Source organism: Oncorhynchus keta, chromosome 1, assembly GCF_023373465.1.
Source record: "Oncorhynchus keta strain PuntledgeMale-10-30-2019 chromosome 1, Oket_V2, whole genome shotgun sequence".
Classification (NCBI taxonomy): Eukaryota; Metazoa; Chordata; class Actinopteri; order Salmoniformes; family Salmonidae; genus Oncorhynchus; species Oncorhynchus keta.
Window position 1 is genome coordinate 77,120,430 of NC_068421.1, and position 23,128 is coordinate 77,143,557.

Below are 23,128 nucleotides of genomic sequence, written 5' to 3' on the forward strand. Positions count from 1 at the left end.
TTCATGTACACCAATTGTTTGAGTGTTTATTATGACTAATACATTCTATTAGTTGAATTGAGTAAATGCATTCCTGGTTTATGGAGTAATTATTTGATTGACTATACACACTTATAAATTTAGTTGAACTACTATAGGTAGTTATCTACACCAGTGGTTCCCAACCGTTTTCATTTACTGTATCACCAACTGAATTTAGCTCTGCCTGGAGTATCCCTGAAGTTCCCCCTCATGTGCATTTTACCAGTAGGCCTATGGTCTCATGAGTCTTCTCAAGTACCCCGCATGAATAGGACAAGTACCTCCAGGAGTCCTAGTACCCCTGGTTGGGAACCACTGATTTACACTATACATGCTTGGATAACACCTTGACGTCTCTGATCTGCTTGCTCAAATTAATGCTAGAACTTTGGTCGCCAGGATTAGCTATTGTATAGTCTCGTAATAATTGTATAACGGGCAAGTTAAACATATGTTCATGGGGCGGCAGGGTAGCCTAGTAGTTAGAGCGTTGGACTAGTAACCGGAAGGTTGCAAGTTCAAACCCCCGAGCTGACAAGGTACAAATCTGTCGTTCTGCCCCTGAACAGGCAGTTAACCCACTGTTCCTAGGCCGTCATTCAGAGACACACGGCCAGTTGCATTTATTCACATAATATTGGAGTCAGATTAAAGAATGTAGTTATTATATTCAACATAAATAGTTGAATAATTTCCACAAAACTACATTAGCACTTAGTATTGACACCAAATGAATTACACACCACAGGGATCCTTAGCTAGCATAAGCATAATGACACCAGGGGAATCCTTAGTTAGCATTAATGCTAATGAAATTAGGGGGAACCTTAGTTATCTTCAGCATTTGATTTGACTTATTAGGATCCCCATTAGCAGACGCCAATATGACAAGTAACAACAAAAAGACAGACAAAATACTTTACATACATTTAAAAACATTAACACATTAAAAACATGTAGTGTGTGTGCGCATCTATCAGTTACACATACAGTGCATTCGGAAAGTATTCAGACCGTGACTTTTTCCACATTGTATAAGACTTATTTTTAAATATTTCTCTCATCAATCTACACACAATACCCGATAATGATAAAGCGAAAACAGGTTTTTAGAAATGTATTAAAAATAAAAACAGGAATACCTTAATCAAATAAGCATTCAGACCCTTTTCTATGAGACTCTAAATTTAGCTCATGTGCATCTGGTTTCCATTGATCATCCTTGAGATGTTTCTACAACTTGATTGGAGTCCACCTGTGGTAAATTCAATTGATTGGACATGATTTGGAAACTGAGCAACCGGGGGAGAAGGGCCTTGGTCAGGGAGGTGATCAAGAACCCAATAGTCACTGACAGAGCACCTCTGTAGAGATGGGATAACCTTCCAAAAGAACAACCATCTATGCAGCACTCCACCAATCAGGCCTTTACAGTAGAGCGACCAGACGGAAGCCACTCCTCAGTAAATGGCACATGACAGCCTGCTTGGAGTTTGCCAAAAAGGCACCTAAAGGACACTCAAACCATGAGAAACAACATTCTCTGGTCTGATGAAACAAAGATTGAACTCTTTGGCCTGAATGCTAAGTGTCACATCTTGAGAAAACCTGGCACCATCCCTACGGTGAAACATGGTAGTGGCGACTAGTCAGGATTGAGGGAAAGATGAACGGAGCAAAGTACAGAGATCCTTGATAAAAATCCTGCTCCAGAGCGCTCAGGATCTCAGACTGGGCGAAGGTTCACCTTCAACAGGACAATGACCCTAAGCACACAGCCAAAACAACGCAGGAGCGGCTTCGGGACAAGTCTCTGAATGTTCTTGAGTTGCCCAGCCAGAGCCCAGACTTGATCCCAATCGAACATCTCTGGAGAGACCTGAAAATAGCTGTACAGTGACACTCCCTATCCAACCTGACAGTGCATGAGAGGAACTTCAGAGAAGAAAAAAAAATGGTAGAAACTCCCCAAATACAGGTGTGCCAAGCTTTTAGTGTCATAACCAAGAAGACTTGAGGTTGTGATCACTGCCAAAGGTGCTTTAACAAAGTACTGAGTGAAAGGTCAGAATACTTATATAAATGTAATACATTTAATCAATTTTAGAATAAGGCTGAAACATAACAAAATATGGAAAAAGTCAAGGGGTCTGAATAATTTGAATGCACTGTACACACAAGCATAAGAATACCAGAAGGTTCCTTAGCTTTAATGCTAATGAATCAGCTTACACTATCTGCTCCAGTTGCAGAAGGAAAACCCTAACCCCAAAAGAGAAACTCTCCCCCTACTCTGAACTCCAGGAACAGGGAGTATCTGCTGTATGTGCAACAGCTAATGGCGATCCAAATAAAGTAAACGCTGTCCCTCCCTCCAGTGCTCTAAGGTAGAGTTACTCTGGAGGCTGTATGAGGATCAGTCCTCTAGGACAGAGTTACTCTGGAGGCTGTATGAGGATGAGACCTGGTTTACTTGAGTAAAGAGACATGACTCAACAGGGCATAAGGGACTAGGCCAATGAACGGGAAGTTAAATAACTCAAAGCTGGCAGAGCAAACACCTACACAAACCCTGGAAGGAAAGCAAACCCTATTATATGGATCATATCTCTCTGTGTACACCAAGGCGAGCAGGACTACAGACTGTGATAGTCAGAAATATGTCACAGTTGACTGTTCCATGAGTACAATAACATTAAAGTTATTGTTGAGATGAATAGAAGCAATTTAAAGCGAACGCCAATAAAATTTGATTTAAATGCAGCGACATCCCTGCCTGCAGAGGGCGCTGGACAACCTGCTCAATGGGGAGTAATGGATGAGGAAACAGCTGCATTCAAGTAGCGAGTAACAATGAACCCTATAAGGAGATAGAAACCTTTACCAGAGCAGAGTGTATTGAAAGAGCAAAGCTAATTTGACGTTTAAGGTAACGTTAGGTAAACATTCTTGAACATGGTGACGCCACCGGCGATGCACTGCTAATGCGTATGTTTGCGCTAGTTACTGACCTGCCGAGGAACTGCACTTCTCCTCGGTGGTGGTGTGGGATGGACTTGTATTTACCCATCTCTCCCTCCGGCCTCGTGACGTTCAGACCAGCATAGTGCACTCTGGGGGAGAGAAGGGGACAGATGGTCTTTCACTAAGTTACCCAATTAGATATTACATGTCTGTCTCTCTCAAACCCACAGCCAACTGACAAACTCACTGACCTGTTCCACAGGTCATCGTCCTCTCCTCCCCAGCCCCAGAATGCATTGGGAAAGCCGTTGATCTTGCGGAACTGCTCCACTGTAAGTCCACTCACGCCCCCGAAGAACTCACTGTAGGGTAGGCTGTGCAAAACACACAGAGACACTGTTACACATACACACCTGTAACACATACACACAGACAGAAGACAGACAACAACATAGCCAAGCTCTGCCTGGGGAGCGAGTGAGTGTTAAAACAACATGGGAAAAAGTGAGAAACCTTTACCAGTCAGTATCAAAGGTAAGCACCAAGCAACAAAGAACAAGTCTGGCTGTGTTACAACACACAATTAGGTTTTCAGACTACGTACAATACAGCCATCAAATTTAGAAGAGATGCACACATAACCAGAGAGGATAATCTGTTCATAAATTAAGCCTTACTTCAGGACTTTGTAAGAGCCAATGACAACATGGTTTAGCCTTCAGTCCTGTGTTTTACAGTCTGTTTAAATGAAGTAGTTTTTCCCAAATTATTCTCACATTGAACAAAACTCAGAGAAAATCATGAAAACATTCATTCATAAATTTTGTTGTAGAAATAAGTCTGTAAAGAAAGAAAAGGAACATGTCAAATATTTAACAATAATGACCATAAATAAATCAACATAAAGAGACTCTTCAGTACATGTCTCCCATACCATGCAGGAAGGGAAACCATAGTCTGGTTTATGGGAGAGCGTCAACTCTCCATGTCTCATCTTCGGTCACTAAACAAGATCAGAGGTCCTATTCTCCCCTTGAGTGAGGAGGCGGTCTTATGAAGTGCTTTTCTAAGTGTTTCTTGGAAGATGTGCCTGAGGTATTGACTTGTTGACACGCCAAGTTCATAACTAGTCAGGTCATGACAAGGTCACTTGTGACTTGCTGTGTGCCCTGGGCGTGTTCAGTGACTTACAGGTACATGTACTTGTCCAGTTTGGCTGCGAAGTGGCGAGGCATCTGACCACAGCCGTAGTAGTTACGGTCATTCTCTGGGATGTGGTCAACATCGTGGAACACCAGACAGTCCCAGTCCAGATCCTTCATGGCCTCCAGGAAACCCACATTAAACAACATGGCTCTGTTGAAGGGCTGCGTCCCAGACTGTAGGAGAGAGAGAGGGAAAGATGGAGGAACAAGAGAAAGACACATTAAACAACATGGCTCTGTTGAAGGGCTGCGTCCCAGACTGTAGGAGAGAGAGAGGGAAAGATGGAGGAACAAGAGAAAGACACATTAAACAACATGGCTCTGTTGAAGGGCTGCGTCCCAGACTGTAGGAGAGAGAGAGGGAAAGATGGAGGAACAAGAGAAAGACACATTAAACAACATGGCTCTGTTGAAGGGCTGCGTCCCAGACTGTAGGAGAGAGAGAGGGAAAGATGGAGGAACAAGAGAAAGACACATTAAATAACATGGCTCTGTTGAAGGGCTGCGTCCCAGACTGTAGGAGAGAGAGAGGGAAAGATGGAGGAACAAGAGAAAGACACATTAAACAACATGGCTCTGTTGAAGGGCTGCGTCCCAGACTGTAGGAGAGAGAGAGGGAAAGATGGAGGAACAAGAGAAAGACACATTAAATAACATGGCTCTGTCTACATCATAGATTCTATATTTCTCACCAGTGGGTGGCAGAGTTGACAAAACAAAGAGAACAAATAGGATGACAGTATAAATGTGGGCAGTAACAACAGATCTTGTTTACAGACAAACAGAAAATGGTGTTACCTGCTCAATGACGTAGTATGCGAACTGCAGTCTCTGTCTCTGCAGTATGGGGGTGAGGTGCTGGAAAAGGATGGGAAGGTGCTCGTGGCGGTTACGGAACGGGATCAAGATGGCTACCTACACAAAGAACGGGGACAGTCAGAACGGGGACAGTCAGACATACCCACAGCATGTATAAGCTCATGTGTTTTGAATTCAGGGGAAGCATAAGATAGGTGAATAGAAATATGACTACAGTTACATTTCTATATTGATAACAGAGATCGGAAAAGTAGTAAAATAACTGACATGTCCACAGTCCTACATGTCCACAGTCCTACATGTCCACAGTCCTACATGTCCACAGTCCTACATGTCCACAGTCCTACCTTCCAGCGTGGTTTGCAGTCCTTGGGTTTCCAGTGGCCACCAAACTGAACATCCAGATACTTAGAGAACTTGAGATCAATCTCCTCCATAGGAATCTCAGTCATATTCACATCTATAGGACCCTCTGAGAATACACAACACAGACCTGTTTAACAAACATCACTACTATACATAGCTATGGGGAAGGACACCCTACAAGAATACACAACACAGACCTGTTTAACAAACATCACTACTATACATAGCTATGGGGAAGGACACCCTACAAGAATACACAACACAGACCTGTTTAACAAACATCACTACTATACATAGCTATGGGGAAGGACACCCTCTGAGAATACACAACACAGACCTGTTTAACAAACATCACTACTATACATAGCTATGGGGAAGGACACCCTACAAGAATACACAACACAGACCTGTTTAACAAACATCACTACTATACATAGCTATGGGGAAGGACACCCTACAAGAATACACAACACAGACCTGTTTAACAAACATCACTACTATACATAGCTATGGGGAAGGACACCCTACAAGAATACACAACACAGACCTGTTTAACAAACATCACTACTATACATAGCTATGGGGAAGGACACCCTACAAGAATACACAACACAGACCTGTTTAACAAACATCACTACTATACATAGCTATGGGGAAGGACACCCTCTGAGAATACACAACACAGACCTGTTTAACAAACATCACTACTATACATAGCTATGGGGAAGGACACCCTACAAGAATACACAACACAGACCTGTTTAACAAACATCACTACTATACATAGCTATGGGGAAGGACACCCTCTGAGAATACACAACACAGACCTGTTTAACAAACATCACTACTATACATAGCTATGGGGAAGGACACCCTACAAGAATACACAACACAGACCTGTTTAACAAACATCACTACTATACATAGCTATGGGGAAGGACACCCTCTGAGAATACACAACACAGACCTGTTTAACAAACATCACTACTATACATAGCTATGGGGAAGGACACCCTACAAGAATACACAACACAGACCTGTTTAACAAACATCACTACTATACATAGCTATGGGGAAGGACACCCTACAAGAATACACAACACAGACCTGTTTAACAAACATCACTACTATACATAGCTATGGGGAAGGACACCCTACAAGAATACACAACACAGACCTGTTTAACAAACATCACTACTATACATAGCTATGGGGAAGGACACCCTACAAGAATACACAACACAGACCTGTTTAACAAACATCACTACTATACATAGCTATGGGGAAGGACACCCTACAAGAATACACAACACAGACCTGTTTAACAAACATCACTACTATACATAGCTATGGGGAAGGACACCCTACAAGAATACACAACACAGACCTGTTTAACAAACATCACTACTATACATAGCTATGGGGAAGGACACCCTCTGAGAATACACAACACAGACCTGTTTAACAAACATCACTACTATACATAGCTATGGGGAAGGACACCCTCTGAGAATACACAACACAGACCTGTTTAACAAACATCACTACTATACATAGCTATGGGGAAGGACACCCTACAAGAATACACAACACAGACCTGTTTAACAAACATCACTACTATACATAGCTATGGGGAAGGACACCCTACAAGAATACACAACACAGACCTGTTTAACAAACATCACTACTATACATAGCTATGGGGAAGGACACCCTCTGAGAATACACAACACAGACCTGTTTAACAAACATCACTACTATACATAGCTATGGGGAAGGACACCCTACAAGAATACACAACACAGACCTGTTTAACAAACATCACTACTATACATAGCTATGGGGAAGGACACCCTACAAGAATACACAACACAGACCTGTTTAACAAACATCACTACTATACATAGCTATGGGGAAGGACACCCTACAAGAATACACAACACAGACCTGTTTAACAAACATCACTACTATACATAGCTATGGGGAAGGACACCCTACAAGAATACACAACACAGACCTGTTTAACAAACATCACTACTATACATAGCTATGGGGAAGGACACCCTCTGAGAATACACAACACAGACCTGTTTAACAAACATCACTACTATACATAGCTATGGGGAAGGACACCCTACAAGAATACACAACACAGACCTGTTTAACAAACATCACTACTATACATAGCTATGGGGAAGGACACCCTACAAGAATACACAACACAGACCTGTTTAACAAACATCACTACTATACATAGCTATGGGGAAGGACACCCTACAAGAATACACAACACAGACCTGTTTAACAAACATCACTACTATACATAGCTATGGGGAAGGACACCCTACAAGAATACACAACACAGACCTGTTTAACAAACATCACTACTATACATAGCTATGGGGAAGGACACCCTACAAGAATACACAACACAGACCTGTTTAACAAACATCACTACTATACATAGCTATGGGGAAGGACACCCTCTGAGAATACACAACACAGACCTGTTTAACAAACATCACTACTATACATAGCTATGGGGAAGGACACCCTCTGAGAATACACAACACAGACCTGTTTAACAAACATCACTACTATACATAGCTATGGGGAAGGACACCCTACAAGAATACACAACACAGACCTGTTTAACAAACATCACTACTATACATAGCTATGGGGAAGGACACCCTACAAGAATACACAACACAGACCTGTTTAACAAACATCACTACTATACATAGCTATGAGGAAGGACACCCTACAAGAATACACAACACAGACCTGTTTAACAAACATCACTACTATACATAGCTATGGGGAAGGACACCCTACAAGAATACACAACACAGACCTGTTTAACAAACATCACTACTATACATAGCTATGGGGAAGGACACCCTCCGAGAATACACAACACAGACCTGTTTAACAAACATCACTACTATACATAGCTATGGGGAAGGACACCCTCTGAGAATACACAACACAGACCTGTTTAACAAACATCACTACTATACATAGCTATGGGGAAGGACACCCTACAAGAATACACAACACAGACCTGTTTAACAAACATCACTACTATACATAGCTATGGGGAAGGACACCCTACAAGAAGGCACAACACTTAACATTCACCTAAAGACTGTTATACGGTCAGTAATCACAGGTTTTTAAACCATGCGGGTAGAAGACACACACATCACGCATTGACATGAACATAGTGGTAGGACTAAAGCTGGAATAGACCCCGTCACCGCAAACCAAATGTGATTAAAGTCAAATTCAACTAAAAAAATGATGAGCCCGAAGCGCTAGACTGACAGAGTGTGTGGGTGTGTGTACAAAACATTACGATATTGAGTTGCACCCCCTTTTGCCCTCAGAACAGCCTCGATTCATCGGGGCATGGACTCTACAAGGTGTCAAAAGCATTTCACAGGGATGCTGGCCCAAGTTGACTCCAATGCTTCCCACAGTTGTGTCAATTTGGCTGGATGTCCTTTGGGTGGTGACCCATTCTTGATTTTTTATTTAACTAGGCAAGTCAGTTAAGACTTGCCTGATGATGATGGCCTACCAAAAGGCCTCATGCAGGGATAGGGGCTTGGGATGAAACAATAATATAAATATTGGACATAACACACAGCACAACAAGAGAGAGACAACACTACATAAAGAGAGACCTAAGACAACATAGCAAGGCAGCAACACATGACAAAACAGCATGGTAGCAACACATGACAAAACAGCATGGTAGCAGCATAAAACATGGCAAACATTATTGAGCACAGACAACTTCACAAAGGGTAAAAGGTAGAGACAACACATCACGCAAAGCAGCCACAATCGATACACACAGGAAACTGTTAAGCGTGAAAAACCCAGCAGTGTTGCAGTTCTGGACACAAACCGGTGCACCTGGCACCTATTACTATACCCCATTCAAAGGCACTTCAAATATTTTGTTTGCCTATCTGAATGGCACACATACACAATCCATGTCAATTTTCTCAAGGCTGAAAAATAAATGTACCCGTCTCCTCCCCTTCATCTACACTGATTGAAGTAGATTTAACAGGTGACATCAATAAGGGACCATAGCTTTCACCTGGTCAGTCTGTCATGAAAGAGCAGGTGTTCTTACTGTTTGGTACACAAACTGTATGTGTGCCATAGAACAGTCCTCCCATTTGTCTTCAAACTTCACTGACAGCACAGAGGGGATTATCATTAACGCAAAATATGTAACTTTTGCCAGAGCATCCATCTAGATCTAACCAGCATGATAACAGCCTAGAGAGGGAGAGGCAGTGTGACAAAGATGAGAGAGAGAGAGGCAGCACAAAGACACACCAAAGAGTAGCTTATCTCATGAGAGTAGTTACATAATATAATCACCTGATCTCAGTAAGATTCTTTTAGTTGGCAAATTGATGTTTGAAGGTTAGTATTCTGGTTACTTACTCATAGAAGGTAAGCGTTCTGGGCAGGGGAGGTTCTGGGCGTATGTGAAGTTCTCAGGAAGGTATGTGGTTGGTTGAACCATATATTCACTGGAGTTACTGCCATCTGGGTAATCTACAGAAACAAAACAATGACATGTAAATAAATTATTTTCTTTGGACTTTTCCCATCTTCCCCCTTTTAGGTAGCTAAATGAGGGTTCATGCTGATTAATAGGTAGTTTGTGTGTGTGGGGGGGTGTTAGACAGCAGTTCAAACAACATGAGACGAAGTGCAGGCAAAAATCACAAGAACAGAAGGAAAATAGCAATTCTCACTCCCTTAGATTGTGAGCGAGGGCCATTTATGGGATTTCTGGCTGCCCACTGTCCCATGTTGGTTAAAGCACCGTCAAGCCTGCTACCCTGCTAATACAGGAGGTTGGCTAGACGGGTCGTGGGACGGGGGTCTCCAATCCAACTCACCTGTGCCGTTGAGGGTACTGTTCTTATTGGTGTAGAGTCTGATCATCTGGCCAATGGTCCTCACATTATCCCTCAACATGATACCCTGGGCCTGCACCATGAAGAAGTAGGTGTTGGCTGAGAGAGGGGGATGGAGAGAGGGGGGAGATGGTGGAGAGAGAGTTGGAGGTAATAAGCCCGAGCGGGGCAGAGAGGTAACAAGAGAAAGACGGGGAGAGAAGGGAAATACAGGTGCAAGGACAGAGCGAGAGAGAGATAGGATGGAAGAGATGAGGACGACAAGGTGCAGGGACAGAGCGAGAGAGATACGATGGAAGAGATGAGGACGACAAGGTGCAGGGACAGAGAGAGAGAGAGAGAGAGACGAGGACAACGAGGTGCAGGGACAGAGAGAGAGAGAGAGAGAGATGAGGACAACGAGGTGCAGGGACAGAGCGAGAGAGAGAGATGAGGACGACAAGGTGCAGGGACAGAGCGAGAGAGAGATACAATGGAAGAGATGAGGACGACAAGGTGCAGGGACAGAGCGAGAGAGAGAGAGATGAGGACGACAAGGTGCAGGGACAGAGAGAGAGAGAGAGAGATGAGGACAACGAGGTGCAGGGACAGAGCGAGAGAGAGATACAATGGAAGAGATGAGGACGACAAGGTGCAGGGACAGAGAGAGAGATACAATGGAATAGATGAGGACGACAAGGTGCAGGGACAGAGAGAGAGAGATACAATGGAAGAGATGACGACAAGGTGCAGGGACAGAGCGAGAGAGAGAGATACGATGGAAGAGATGACGACAAGGTGCAGGGACAGAGCGAGAGAGAGATACGATGGAAGAGATGACGACAAGGTGCAGGGACAGACCGAGAGAGAGATACGATGGAAGAGATGACGACAAGGTGCAGGGACAGACCGAGAGAGAGATACGATGGAAGAGATGACGACAACGTGCAGGGACAGAGCGAGAGAGAGATACGATGGAAGAGATGAGGACGACAAGGTGCAGGGACAGAGAGAGAGAGAGAGAGAGAGATGAGGACGACAAGGTGCAGGGACAGAGCGAGAGAGAGATGAGGACGACAAGGTGCAGGGACAGAGCGAGAGAGAGATACAATGGAAGAGATGACGACAAGGTGCAGGGACAGAGCGAGAGAGAGATACGATGGAAGAGATGAGGACGACAAGGTGCAGGGACAGAGAGAGAGAGAGAAAGATGAGGACGACGAGGTGCAGGGACAGAGAGAGAGAGATGAGGACGACGAGGTGCAGGGACAGAGAGAGAGAGAGAGATGAGGACGACAAGGTGCAGGGACAGAGAGAGAGAGAGATACGATGGAAGAGATGAGGACGACAAGGTGCAGGGACAGAGAGAGAGAGAGATACGATGGAAGAGATGACGACAAGGTGCAGGGACAGAGCGAGAGAGAGATACGATGGAAGAGATGAGGACGACAAGGTGCAGGGACAGAGCGAGAGAGAGATACGATGGAAGAGATGAGGACGACAAGGTGCAGGGACAGAGCGAGAGAGAGATGAGGACGACAAGGTGCAGGGACAGAGCGAGAGAGAGATACGATGGAAGAGATGAGGACGACAAGGTGCAAGGACAGAGCGAGAGAGAGATACGATGGAAGAGATATGAGGACGACAAGGTGCAGGGACAGAGCGAGAGAGAGATGAGGACGACAAGGTGCAGGGACAGAGCGAGAGAGAGATACAATGGAAGAGATAACGACAAGGTGCAGGGACAGAGCGAGAGAGAGATACGATGGAAGAGATGAGGACGACAAGGTGCAGGGACAGAGAGAGAGAGAGAGAGAGATGAGGACGACGAGGTGCAGGGACAGAGCGAGAGAGATAGGATGGAAGAGATGAGGACGACAAGGTGCAGGGACAGAGCGAGAGAGAGAGAGATGAGGACGACAAGGTGCAGGGACAGAGAGAGAGAGAGAGAGAGAGATGAGGACAACGAGGTGCAGGGACAGAGCGAGAGAGAGATACAATGGAAGAGATGACGACAAGGTGCAGGGACAGAGCGAGAGAGAGATACGATGGAAGAGATGAGGACGACAAGGTGCAGGGACAGAGAGAGAGAGAGAGAGAGATGAGGACGACGAGGTGCAGGGACAGAGCGAGAGAGATAGGATGGAAGAGATGAGGACGACAAGGTGCAGGGACAGAGCGAGAGAGAGATGAGGACGACAAGGTGCAGGGACAGAGCGAGAGAGAGATACAATGGAAGAGATGAGGACGACAAGGTGCAGGGACAGAGCGAGAGAGAGAGAGATGAGGACGACAAGGTGCAGGGACAGAGAGAGAGAGAGATACAATGGAAGAGATGAGGACGACAAGGTGCAGGGACAGAGAGAGAGATACAATGGAAGAGATGAGGACGACAAGGTGCAGGGACAGAGAGAGAGAGAGAGAGAGATGAGGACAACGAGGTGCAGGGACAGAGCGAGAGAGAGATACAATGGAATAGATGAGGACGACAAGGTGCAGGGACAGAGAGAGAGAGATACAATGGAAGAGATGACGACAAGGTGCAGGGACAGAGCGAGAGAGAGATACGATGGAAGAGATGACGACAAGGTGCAGGGACAGAGCGAGAGAGAGATACGATGGAAGAGATGACGACAAGGTGCAGGGACAGAGCGAGAGAGAGATACGATGGAAGAGATGACGACAAGGTGCAGGGACAGAGCGAGAGAGAGATACGATGGAAGAGATGAGGACGACAAGGTGCAGGGACAGAGAGAGAGAGAGAGAGATGAGGACGACGAGGTGCAGGGACAGAGCGAGAGAGATAGGATGGAAGAGATGAGGACGACAAGGTGCAGGGACAGAGCGAGAGAGAGATGAGGACGACAAGGTGCAGGGACAGAGCGAGAGAGAGATACAATGGAAGAGATGACGACAAGGTGCAGGGACAGAGCGAGAGAGAGATACGATGGAAGAGATGAGGACGACAAGGTGCAGGGACAGAGCGAGAGAGAGATACGATGGAAGAGATATGAGGACGACAAGGTGCAGGGACAGAGAGAGAGAGAGAAAGATGAGGACGACGAGGTGCAGGGCCAGAGAGAGAGAGAGAGAGAGAGAGATGAGGACGACGAGGTGCAGGGACAGAGAGAGAGAGAGAGATGAGGACGACAAGGTGCAGGGACAGAGAGAGAGAGAGATACGATGGAAGAGATGACGACAAGGTGCAGGGACAGAGCGAGAGAGAGATACGATGGAAGAGATGAGGACGACAAGGTGCAGGGACAGAGCGAGAGAGAGATACGATGGAAGAGATGAGGACGACAAGGTGCAGGGACAGAGAGAGAGAGAGAGAGATGAGGACGACGAGGTGCAGGGACAGAGCGAGAGAGAGATGAGGACGACAAGGTGCAGGGACAGAGCGAGAGAGAGATACGATGGAAGAGATGAGGACGACAAGGTGCAAGGACAGAGCGAGAGAGAGATACGATGGAAGAGATGAGGACGACAAGGTGCAGGGACAGAGCAAGAGAGAGATGAGGACGACAAGGTGCAAGGACAGAGCGAGAGAGAGATACGATGGAAGAGATATGAGGACGACAAGGTGCAGGGACAGAGCGAGAGAGAGATACAATGGAAGAGATGACGACAAGGTGCAGGGACAGAGCGAGAGAGAGATACAATGGAAGAGATGACGACAAGGTGCAGGGACAGAGCGAGAGAGAGATACAATGGAAGAGATGACGACAAGGTGCAGGGACAGAGCGAGAGAGAGATACGATGGAAGAGATATGAGGACGACGAGGCAGGGACAGAGAGAGAGAGAGAGAGATGAGGACGACGAGGTGCAGGGACAGAGAGAGAGAGAGATGAGGACGACGAGGTGCAGGGACAGAGAGAGAGAGAGATGAGGACGACAAGGTGCAGGGACAGAGAGAGATACGATGGAAGAGATGAGGACGACGAGGTGCAGAGAGAGAGAGAGAGAGAGAGAGATGAGGACGACGAGGTGCAGGGACAGAGAGAGAGAGATATGAGGACGACAAGGTGCAGGGACAGAGCGAGAGAGATACGATGGAAGAGATGAGGACGACAAGGTGCAGGGACAGAGCGAGAGAGAGAGAGAGATGAGAACGACAAGGTGCAGGGACAGAGAGAGATACGATGGAAGAGATGAGGACGACGAGGTGCAGAGAGAGAGAGAGAGAGAGAGAGAGAGAGAGAGATGAGGACGACGAGGTGCAGGGACAGAGAGAGATACGATGGAAGAGATGAGGACGACGAGGTGCAGAGAGAGAGAGAGAGAGAGAGAGAGAGAGATGAGGACGACGAGGTGCAGGGACAGAGAGAGAGAGATATGAGGACGACGAGGTGCAGAGAGAGAGAGAGAGAGAGAGATACGATGGAAGAGATGAGGACGACAAGGTGCAGGGACAGAGAGAGAGAGAGAGAGAGATGAGGACGACGAGGTGCAGGGACAGAGCGAGAGAGAGATGAGGACGACAAGGTGCAGGGACAGAGCGAGAGAGAGATACGATGGAAGAGATGAGGACGACAAGGTGCAAGGACAGAGCGAGAGAGAGATACGATGGAAGAGATGAGGACGACAAGGTGCAGGGACAGAGCAAGAGAGAGATGAGGACGACAAGGTGCAAGGACAGAGCGAGAGAGAGATACGATGGAAGAGATATGAGGACGACAAGGTGCAGGGACAGAGCGAGAGAGAGATACAATGGAAGAGATGACGACAAGGTGCAGGGACAGAGCGAGAGAGAGATACAATGGAAGAGATGACGACAAGGTGCAGGGACAGAGCGAGAGAGAGATACAATGGAAGAGATGACGACAAGGTGCAGGGACAGAGCGAGAGAGAGATACGATGGAAGAGATATGAGGACGACGAGGTGCAGGGACAGAGAGAGAGAGAGAGAGATGAGGACGACGAGGTGCAGGGACAGAGAGAGAGAGAGATGAGGACGACGAGGTGCAGGGACAGAGAGAGAGAGAGATGAGGACGACAAGGTGCAGGGACAGAGAGAGATACGATGGAAGAGATGAGGACGACGAGGTGCAGAGAGAGAGAGAGAGAGAGAGATGAGGGACGACGAGGTGCAGGGACAGAGAGAGAGAGATATGAGGACGACAAGGTGCAGGGACAGAGCGAGAGAGATACGATGGAAGAGATGAGGACGACAAGGTGCAGGGACAGAGCGAGAGAGAGAGAGAGATGAGAACGACAAGGTGCAGGGACAGAGAGAGATACGATGGAAGAGATGAGGACGACGAGGCAGAGAGAGAGAGAGAGAGAGAGAGAGAGAGAGAGATGAGGACGACGAGGTGCAGGGACAGAGAGAGATACGATGGAAGAGATGAGGACGACGAGGTGCAGAGAGAGAGAGAGAGAGAGAGAGAGAGATGAGGACGACGAGGTGCAGGGACAGAGAGAGAGAGATATGAGGACGACGAGGTGCAGAGAGAGAGAGAGAGAGAGAGAGATACGATGGAAGAGATGAGGACGACAAGGTGCAGGGACAGAGAGAGAGAGAGAGAGAGATGAGGACGACGAGGTGCAGGGACAGAGCGAGAGAGAGATGAGGACGACAAGGTGCAGGGACAGAGCGAGAGAGAGATACGATGGAAGAGATGAGGACGACAAGGTGCAAGGACAGAGCGAGAGAGAGATACGATGGAAGAGATGAGGACGACAAGGTGCAGGGACAGAGCAAGAGAGAGATGAGGACGACAAGGTGCAAGGACAGAGCGAGAGAGAGATACGATGGAAGAGATATGAGGACGACAAGGTGCAGGGACAGAGCGAGAGAGAGATACAATGGAAGAGATGACGACAAGGTGCAGGGACAGAGCGAGAGAGAGATACAATGGAAGAGATGACGACAAGGTGCAGGGACAGAGCGAGAGAGAGATACAATGGAAGAGATGACGACAAGGTGCAGGGACAGAGCGAGAGAGAGATACGATGGAAGAGATATGAGGACGACGAGGTGCAGGGACAGAGAGAGAGAGAGAGAGATGAGGACGACGAGGTGCAGGGACAGAGAGAGAGAGAGATGAGGACGACGAGGTGCAGGGACAGAGAGAGAGAGAGATGAGGACGACAAGGTGCAGGGACAGAGAGAGATACGATGGAAGAGATGAGGACGACGAGGTGCAGAGAGAGAGAGAGAGAGAGAGATGAGGACGACGAGGTGCAGGGACAGAGAGAGAGAGATATGAGGACGACAAGGTGCAGGGACAGAGCGAGAGAGATACGATGGAAGAGATGAGGACGACAAGGTGCAGGGACAGAGCGAGAGAGAGAGAGAGATGAGAACGACAAGGTGCAGGGACAGAGAGAGATACGATGGAAGAGATGAGGACGACGAGGTGCAGAGAGAGAGAGAGAGAGAGAGAGAGAGAGATGAGGACGACGAGGTGCAGGGACAGAGAGAGATACGATGGAAGAGATGAGGACGACGAGGTGCAGAGAGAGAGAGAGATGAGGACGACGAGGTGCAGGGACAGAGAGAGAGAGATATGAGGACGACGAGGTGCAGAGAGTGCAGAGGACAGAGAGAGAGAGATGAGGGACGACGAGGTGCAGGGACAGAGAGAGAGATATGAGGACGACGAGGAGCAGAGAGAGAGAGAGAGAGAGAGAGAGAGAGAGAGAGAGAGAGAGAGAGAGAGAGAGAGAGAGATGAGGACGACGAGGTGCAGGGACAGAGAGAGAGAGAGATGAGGACGACGAGGTGCAGGGACAGAGAGAGAGAGAGATGAGGACGACAAGGTGCAGGGACAGAGAGAGATACGATGGAAGAGATGAGGACGAGAGGTGCAGGAGAGAGAGGTGCAGAGAGATGAGGACGACGAGGTGCAGGGACAGAGAGAGAGAGATGAGGACGACAAGGTGCAGGGACAGAAGAGATGAGGACGACAAGGTGCAGGGACAGAGCAAGAGAGCAGGGACAGAACGACAAGAGGGACAGAGAGAGATACGATGGAAGAGATGAGGACGACAAGGTGCAGGGACAGAGCGAGAGAGAGAGAGAGAGAGATGAGGACGACAAGGTGCAGGGACAGAGAGAGATACGATGGAAGAGATGAGGACGACGAGGTGCAGAGAGAGAGAGAGAGAGAGATGAGGACGACGAGGTGCAGGGACAGAGAGAGAGAGATGAAGAGATGAGTGCAGAGGAGCAGAGAGAGAGAGATATGAGACGATGAGAGACGACGATGCAGGGACAGAGAGAGAGAGATATGAGGACGACGAGGTGCAGAGAGAGAGAGAGAGAGGACGACGAGGTGCAGAGAGAGAGAGAGAGAGAGAGAGAGAGAGGAGAGAGAGAGAGAGAGAGAGAGAGAGAGAGAGAGAGAGAGAGAGAGAGAGAGAGAGAGAGAGAGAGAGAGAGAGAGAGAGAGAGAGAGAGAGAGAGAGAGAGAGAGAAGGACAAGGTGCAGGGACAGAGCGAGAGAGATGCGATGGAAGAGATGAGGACGACAAGGTGCAGGGACAGAGAGAGAGAGATACGATGGAAGAGATGAGGACGACAAGGTGCAGGGACAGAGAGAGAGAGATACGATGGAAGAGATGAGGACGACAAGGTGCAGGGACAGAGAGAGAGAGAGAGAGAGATGAGGACGACGAGGTGCAGGGACAGAGAGAGATACGATGGAAGAGATGAGGACGACGAGGTGCAGGGACAGAGAGAGATACGATGGAAGAGATGAGGACGACAAGGTGCAGGGACAGAGAGAGAGAGAGATGAGGACGACAAGGTGCAGGGACAGAGCGAGAGAGATACGATGGAAGAGATGAGGACGACAAGGTGCAGGGACAGAGAGAGAGAGAGATAGGATGGAAGAGATGAGGACGACAAGGTGCAGGGACAGAGCGAGAGAGATGAGGACGACGAGGTGCAGGGACAGAGTGAGAGAGAGATGAGGACGACGAGGTGGAATACAGGTGCAGGGAGGAAGAGAGGATGGAAGAGAGATGGAGGACAACGAGGTGGAGGGGGAATACAGGTACAGGGAGGAATAGAGAGAGGGACAGAAAGAGGAAGAGTGAAATCAGAAGTGTTTTGAGTGGTTCAATTACACCCCCTTCACGTACCAGTCTAGTGACTCCTAAGTGCAGTGACAGTAAATTAGCAGACTCACGTCATCAGCGTTAAAGCTTCCTCTCCCTCAGCCTCTTGGCCATAAAGGAACAACCTTCGCTGTCACCGGCCCAATGCCACGGTTTAACGCCCAGCAGCAGCTAGCGATGAGACGCACCGGGCCGACGGGCAAGATAAGAGGCACGATAAGAGGAAATTCCCCGTCTCAGGTTGCATCCTAAATAGCACCCTATAGTGTGCACTACACACTATGGTGCCCAGTCAAAAGTAGTGTGATATATAGAGAATTGGATGCCATTTGGGACTCGAGACTCACGGTAGACTACAGACAGGCAGCAGGGCCCTGAATCATTTACCACTATTCACTACTGCAGCAAAACAGCCAGGGTGCACAGACACACCTCATCAGCTAAGGTTACACACACCTTGTCAGTTTACACACTCAAGCATTTAATCAATTACAAACACGGTCACATCATCAAATACACACACAAATTGCAACGCCACAAACTCACACCCCGAGACACCACACTCTCCCAGCCCCGCATTTAAGCACACCTTCTGCATGCCTTGCTTTATCACCCACTACAGAGGACCGTAAGTTGATCCTGTGTGGCAGTTCAGTTCTTTCATCTTTATAAGGATGCAAACCTGCCACAGCAAACAATAAGTGTTGTTGAATGATGGATTCCAGAAGTATGACTCCCTCTCAGTCTGCAGTGTGTGCGTGAGCGTGCGTACCCTGTGTATGTGTACAGTGTGCAAGCATTCATGTGTGTATGCATATCCACTTCGGTAAAAAGGAGAATTATCGCCTCTGAGCAGTCTTATCAGAAGCAGCCAGACTTTCTTCGACCAGAGGGAGGGGGGGTGAGGACAGGTCAAGCACTACGAGCCCATTCCAATGAAACGCTAACGAATACATTCACAGACGCCTTTTCAGGCTAAGTAACAAGGCTTCAACCAGGACTGCAGCGCTGACTAGCCTATAGTATAGCCTAACAGCATAAAGCAAATAAACATTGTTACTGTTATTAGAGACAGTGTAAGACTGAGTCTGAACCACAAACATTTGCAAATCAGGGTCAGTGCTGTGCCATCACAACTAGGGCATTATCACACTTTTTAAGCAATGTAAAAGCACAGATGAGGGTGTGTGTGTGTGTGTGTGTGTGTGTGTGTGTGTGTGTGTGTGTGTGTGTGTGTGTAACATGCTCTTTGTGCTGCTGACCGTAGCTAACTGTGGAATACGAACTGTGACCAACTGACTATATAATCCAGACCCGTTACATAATCAAACTGTCCCAATCATTGGAGACAAGGCGCACAAACAAACGGAAACATCCAATATTAAAGAACGGAGGCCCGCATCCTGGAGTCGCCTCTTCACTGTTGACATTGAGACTGGTGTTTTGCAGGTACTATTAAATGAAGTTGCCAGTTGAGGACTTGTGAGGCATCTAGTTTGAGAAACAATGTACTTGTCCTTTTGCTCAGTTGTGCACCGGGGCATCCCACTCTTTCTATTCTGGTTAGAGACAGTTTGCTCTGTTCTGTGAAGGAAGTAGTACACAGCGTTGTACAAAATCTTCAGTTTCTTGGCAATTTCTCACATGGAATAGCCTTCATTTCTCATAACAAGAATAGACTGACGAGTTTCAGAAGAAAGTGATTTGTTTCTGGCAATTTTGAGCCTGTAATCGAACTCACAAATGCTGATGCTCCAGATACTAAACTAGTCTAAAGAAAGACAGTTTTATTGATTATTTTTATCAGGACAACAGTTTTCAGCTGTGCTAACATAATTGAAAAAGGGTTTTCTAATGAACAATTAGCTAATCCAAGTTTAACACAACATGCCACAGGAGTGATTGTTGCTGATAATGGGCCTCTGTACACCCATGTAGATATTCCATTAAAAAGCAGGTGTTTCCAGCTACAATAGGCATTTAGAACATTAACAATGTCTACACTTCTACATTTCTGATCAATTAGATGTTATTTTAAAAATTGACAAAATGTGCTTTTCTTTGAAAAACAAGGACATTTCTATGTGACCCCTAACTTTTGAACAGTATTTTACATTTGAAATGAGTTTTTGTCCCCATCCAGGCAGTTGTGTCACTGTGCTCATCTGGGAGAGCTAACAACTTTGGTAACAATTACTACATCAGCCAGTCACTCCAGGAGTTTTTGTTATATTTGCAGGGGGGAAATAGTTGATTTTGCTGCAGCAATTCTGACATTTTGCGTGGCAAGATGCTATGAATTTTTTGCAAAAATGCACTGACGAGGGAAGATGTTTGTTGACGTGGCTTGATTTAGCCATATAATGCAGTGATTGGTTGAAATTGCGAGCCCCCTTTTTGTACTGTGGTGATGGGTCCATTTTATGTGATAATATTGCAATGATTTGCCTCTTCTATGCAGAAATAGTGCAGTGATAGGTCCAACTTGCAAGCCCTCATAATATGCAGGGCATTGTTCATTTTGCTAAACACTTTGGAATCACAGAACCCTGCAGGGACTGAACAGCACAACAAAACCAATGCCTAGACAGGTCATCCCAGGTCAGCCACACAGAACCAGTCAGTGGACCACACCCATGACATTTAGGCCCAAAAACAAATGTCCCCGCTCTATTTCTGTGCAGTTTCAAAATCAAATATTTTAACCAGTAGGCCCCCAACATATGGTATACAAAGTCAGGTGAATCTTTTTTTTGCCATCCAAACTAAACACATTGATCCATGTATTATTTTTTTTTTCTCTAAGTGCTGACTTTACCAGCTCCTCAGTAGAAACCATCCATGCATGGCCAGGCCTGAAAACGGCCTTGTCTGAGAGAGTCTTTGAAGAGAAAGGGTTAGGTTTCAGCTAATGTGACAAACGCTATAGTAGCCAGAGTTGCCCAAATTGCAAATGTAGGCGGGACATAGTCAGTGGGAAGTTCCGGAGATATCAAACAGAGCATTACTCTGTGCAGACTTGCCAACTCCTATGGTCATAGTTAAACATTTATGTAGTGTTTCCAGATTTCTATGAAATATGACCTATATGACTTACAATATGAGGGAAATAGTTTTCCTACCAAAAAAAGGTAATTAAGCATGTTAAAAAGCACATGTTCTGTGTTGGACTGGTGTGGGTGTACCCCAACAACAGAATGATGTGGACATAAACCAGTAATTAAAAATATTAATGCAAGTAGACCTCTGAATGACCAGATCATCTTCCTCAGGATCATTACTTTCTCAATGAGGAAATGGCAAGCTTTTTTTTTTTAATAGTCTGTTTGAGGTACAAGTTTGAGGTGGGGTTTTTAAGTGTTTTTTTCTCCGTCCAATATATGCTTTGGCCACAAATATGAATACAGTATGACTGAACGACATTATTTGGGTATGAGTTAACAGAATATTAACTTTTAAGTGAGATTTTAACTGAACTGTTACTTTAACAGCATGGGACAAGTCTGGGACCAGGTTTGTGTTTCCAGGCTGTCTGTTGTCTTTGTCAAAACAGTGCTGCAGAACAGTAGTTATAATATCAGCACTATGTCCATAATGTGATCCTTACGGCTTAGCAGTAGCCATAACACTGTACCATTCATAGTTACAGTGTGTGACTATGGACATAGTCTTAACAGCTGGTTAACTATGTGTAAACAAAAGCCTGTGTTGCTTCAGAAAACAAAAGGCCCAAATAATTTTAGCTACTGCTAGCTAGAGAGAGATTTTGCCCATGGGACAATGAATTTGCTGATCAAACAAACGGCTCCAAAATAACTTTCAAGACAAGTGTTAGCCTACTTGGAAACAGCTGGTCTATTGCCATCTTAGTAAGCATTGCCTGACTAATGGTATAGACATGGGTCCTATTCTAGGTTACCTTGCTCACTCTCTGTTCATGTGAAATAAATATAGACCTATCATTTTAGCTGTACCGTAGCTACTAAACCAGCTAGCTAGCAGGATTGGTCATGTGAACCTACTTGAAGGCTCTGTCACTGATTTGTAAATGTGGACAACCCCATATTCCCACCATGGCATGGCCCAACAGCATGACAGTTTATAAGAGTTTGTTGCCAATGGGTAGCTAACAGGCCTAGTCAATCATAAGTTAAATGTTCTTTATGAAATCCCTGAACGAAAATTAATTAGTTAGGATAACAAGCTAGCTTATTACATTGTTAGACGGCTGGTTTCGGAGCAAGCAGACAAGTTGCAAAATCAGGATAGTACTCAGTCAATGTTGTTACAGTAACCAGTTAGCTATATTGTGCAGCTAGCTAATTAACGGTAGTTGGCTTCATTGTGCTGCTCGCTAACTGTAGTTGGCTATATTGTACTGCTAGCTAACTACCGGTAGTTGGCTTCATTGTGCTGCCAGCTAACTAACGGTAGTTGGCTATATTGTGCTGCTTGTTAACTACATTGTGCTGCTAGCTAACTAACGATAGTTGGCTGGCTAGCTAGCGAGCAGCAACATAGCTCTCTCAAAAACCCTACTCCATATGTTGCTAGGGTTTTCAACAGTTACATTCGCCCATATTTGGTTCCATGTGAACTACAATCCCGACGCTGTTTGACATTTAGAAAAGTGAATAATTATCGCTTTCAAACAGATTTTCGAAACATACGTTGATATGCACCTTATGTTTCACATCAGCAAGAATTACATTTTTTTAATTACAAAAAATATAATTAGCTAGCTACACTGT

General features: G+C 46.2%; 1 protein-coding gene and 1 long non-coding RNA gene across 27 annotated transcripts in view; one reads left to right on the plus strand and one right to left on the minus strand.

Moving 5' to 3' along the window:
* b4galt6 (UDP-Gal:betaGlcNAc beta 1,4- galactosyltransferase, polypeptide 6) overlaps positions 1-23,128 on the minus strand; it is a 31,154-nt gene that overhangs the window by 7,131 nt on the left and 895 nt on the right. The window contains exons 1-9 of one of the 26 annotated variants that reach the window (XM_052461315.1): positions 8,303-8,434; positions 7,393-8,092; positions 6,763-6,902; positions 5,993-6,342; positions 5,357-5,712; positions 4,989-5,105; positions 4,177-4,364; positions 3,237-3,359; positions 3,033-3,134 (exon numbers count right to left, since the gene is read on the minus strand). In XM_052461315.1, coding sequence (XP_052317275.1) covers positions 3,033-3,134; positions 3,237-3,359; positions 4,177-4,364; positions 4,989-5,105; positions 5,357-5,461 — 635 coding nt within the window. In that variant the 5' untranslated portion in view covers positions 5,462-5,712; positions 5,993-6,342; positions 6,763-6,902; positions 7,393-8,092; positions 8,303-8,434. Of the gene's footprint in view, positions 1-3,032; positions 3,135-3,236; positions 3,360-4,176; positions 4,365-4,988; positions 5,106-5,356; positions 5,713-5,992; positions 6,611-6,762; positions 8,093-8,302; positions 8,456-9,848; positions 9,963-10,312; positions 10,430-23,128 lie in introns of those variants that run through there. The other 25 variants (XM_052461290.1, XM_052461346.1, XM_052461356.1 and 22 more) reach the window with 25 other exon arrangements.
* On the plus strand, positions 10,425-18,420 carry LOC127907241 (uncharacterized). The gene is made up of 10 exons (XR_008063878.1): positions 10,425-10,733; positions 10,910-11,056; positions 11,108-11,156; positions 11,440-11,491; positions 11,570-11,996; positions 12,280-12,658; positions 12,707-13,279; positions 13,513-13,616; positions 13,659-13,748; positions 18,027-18,420. It is a non-coding gene; the product is annotated as an uncharacterized LOC127907241 (long non-coding RNA).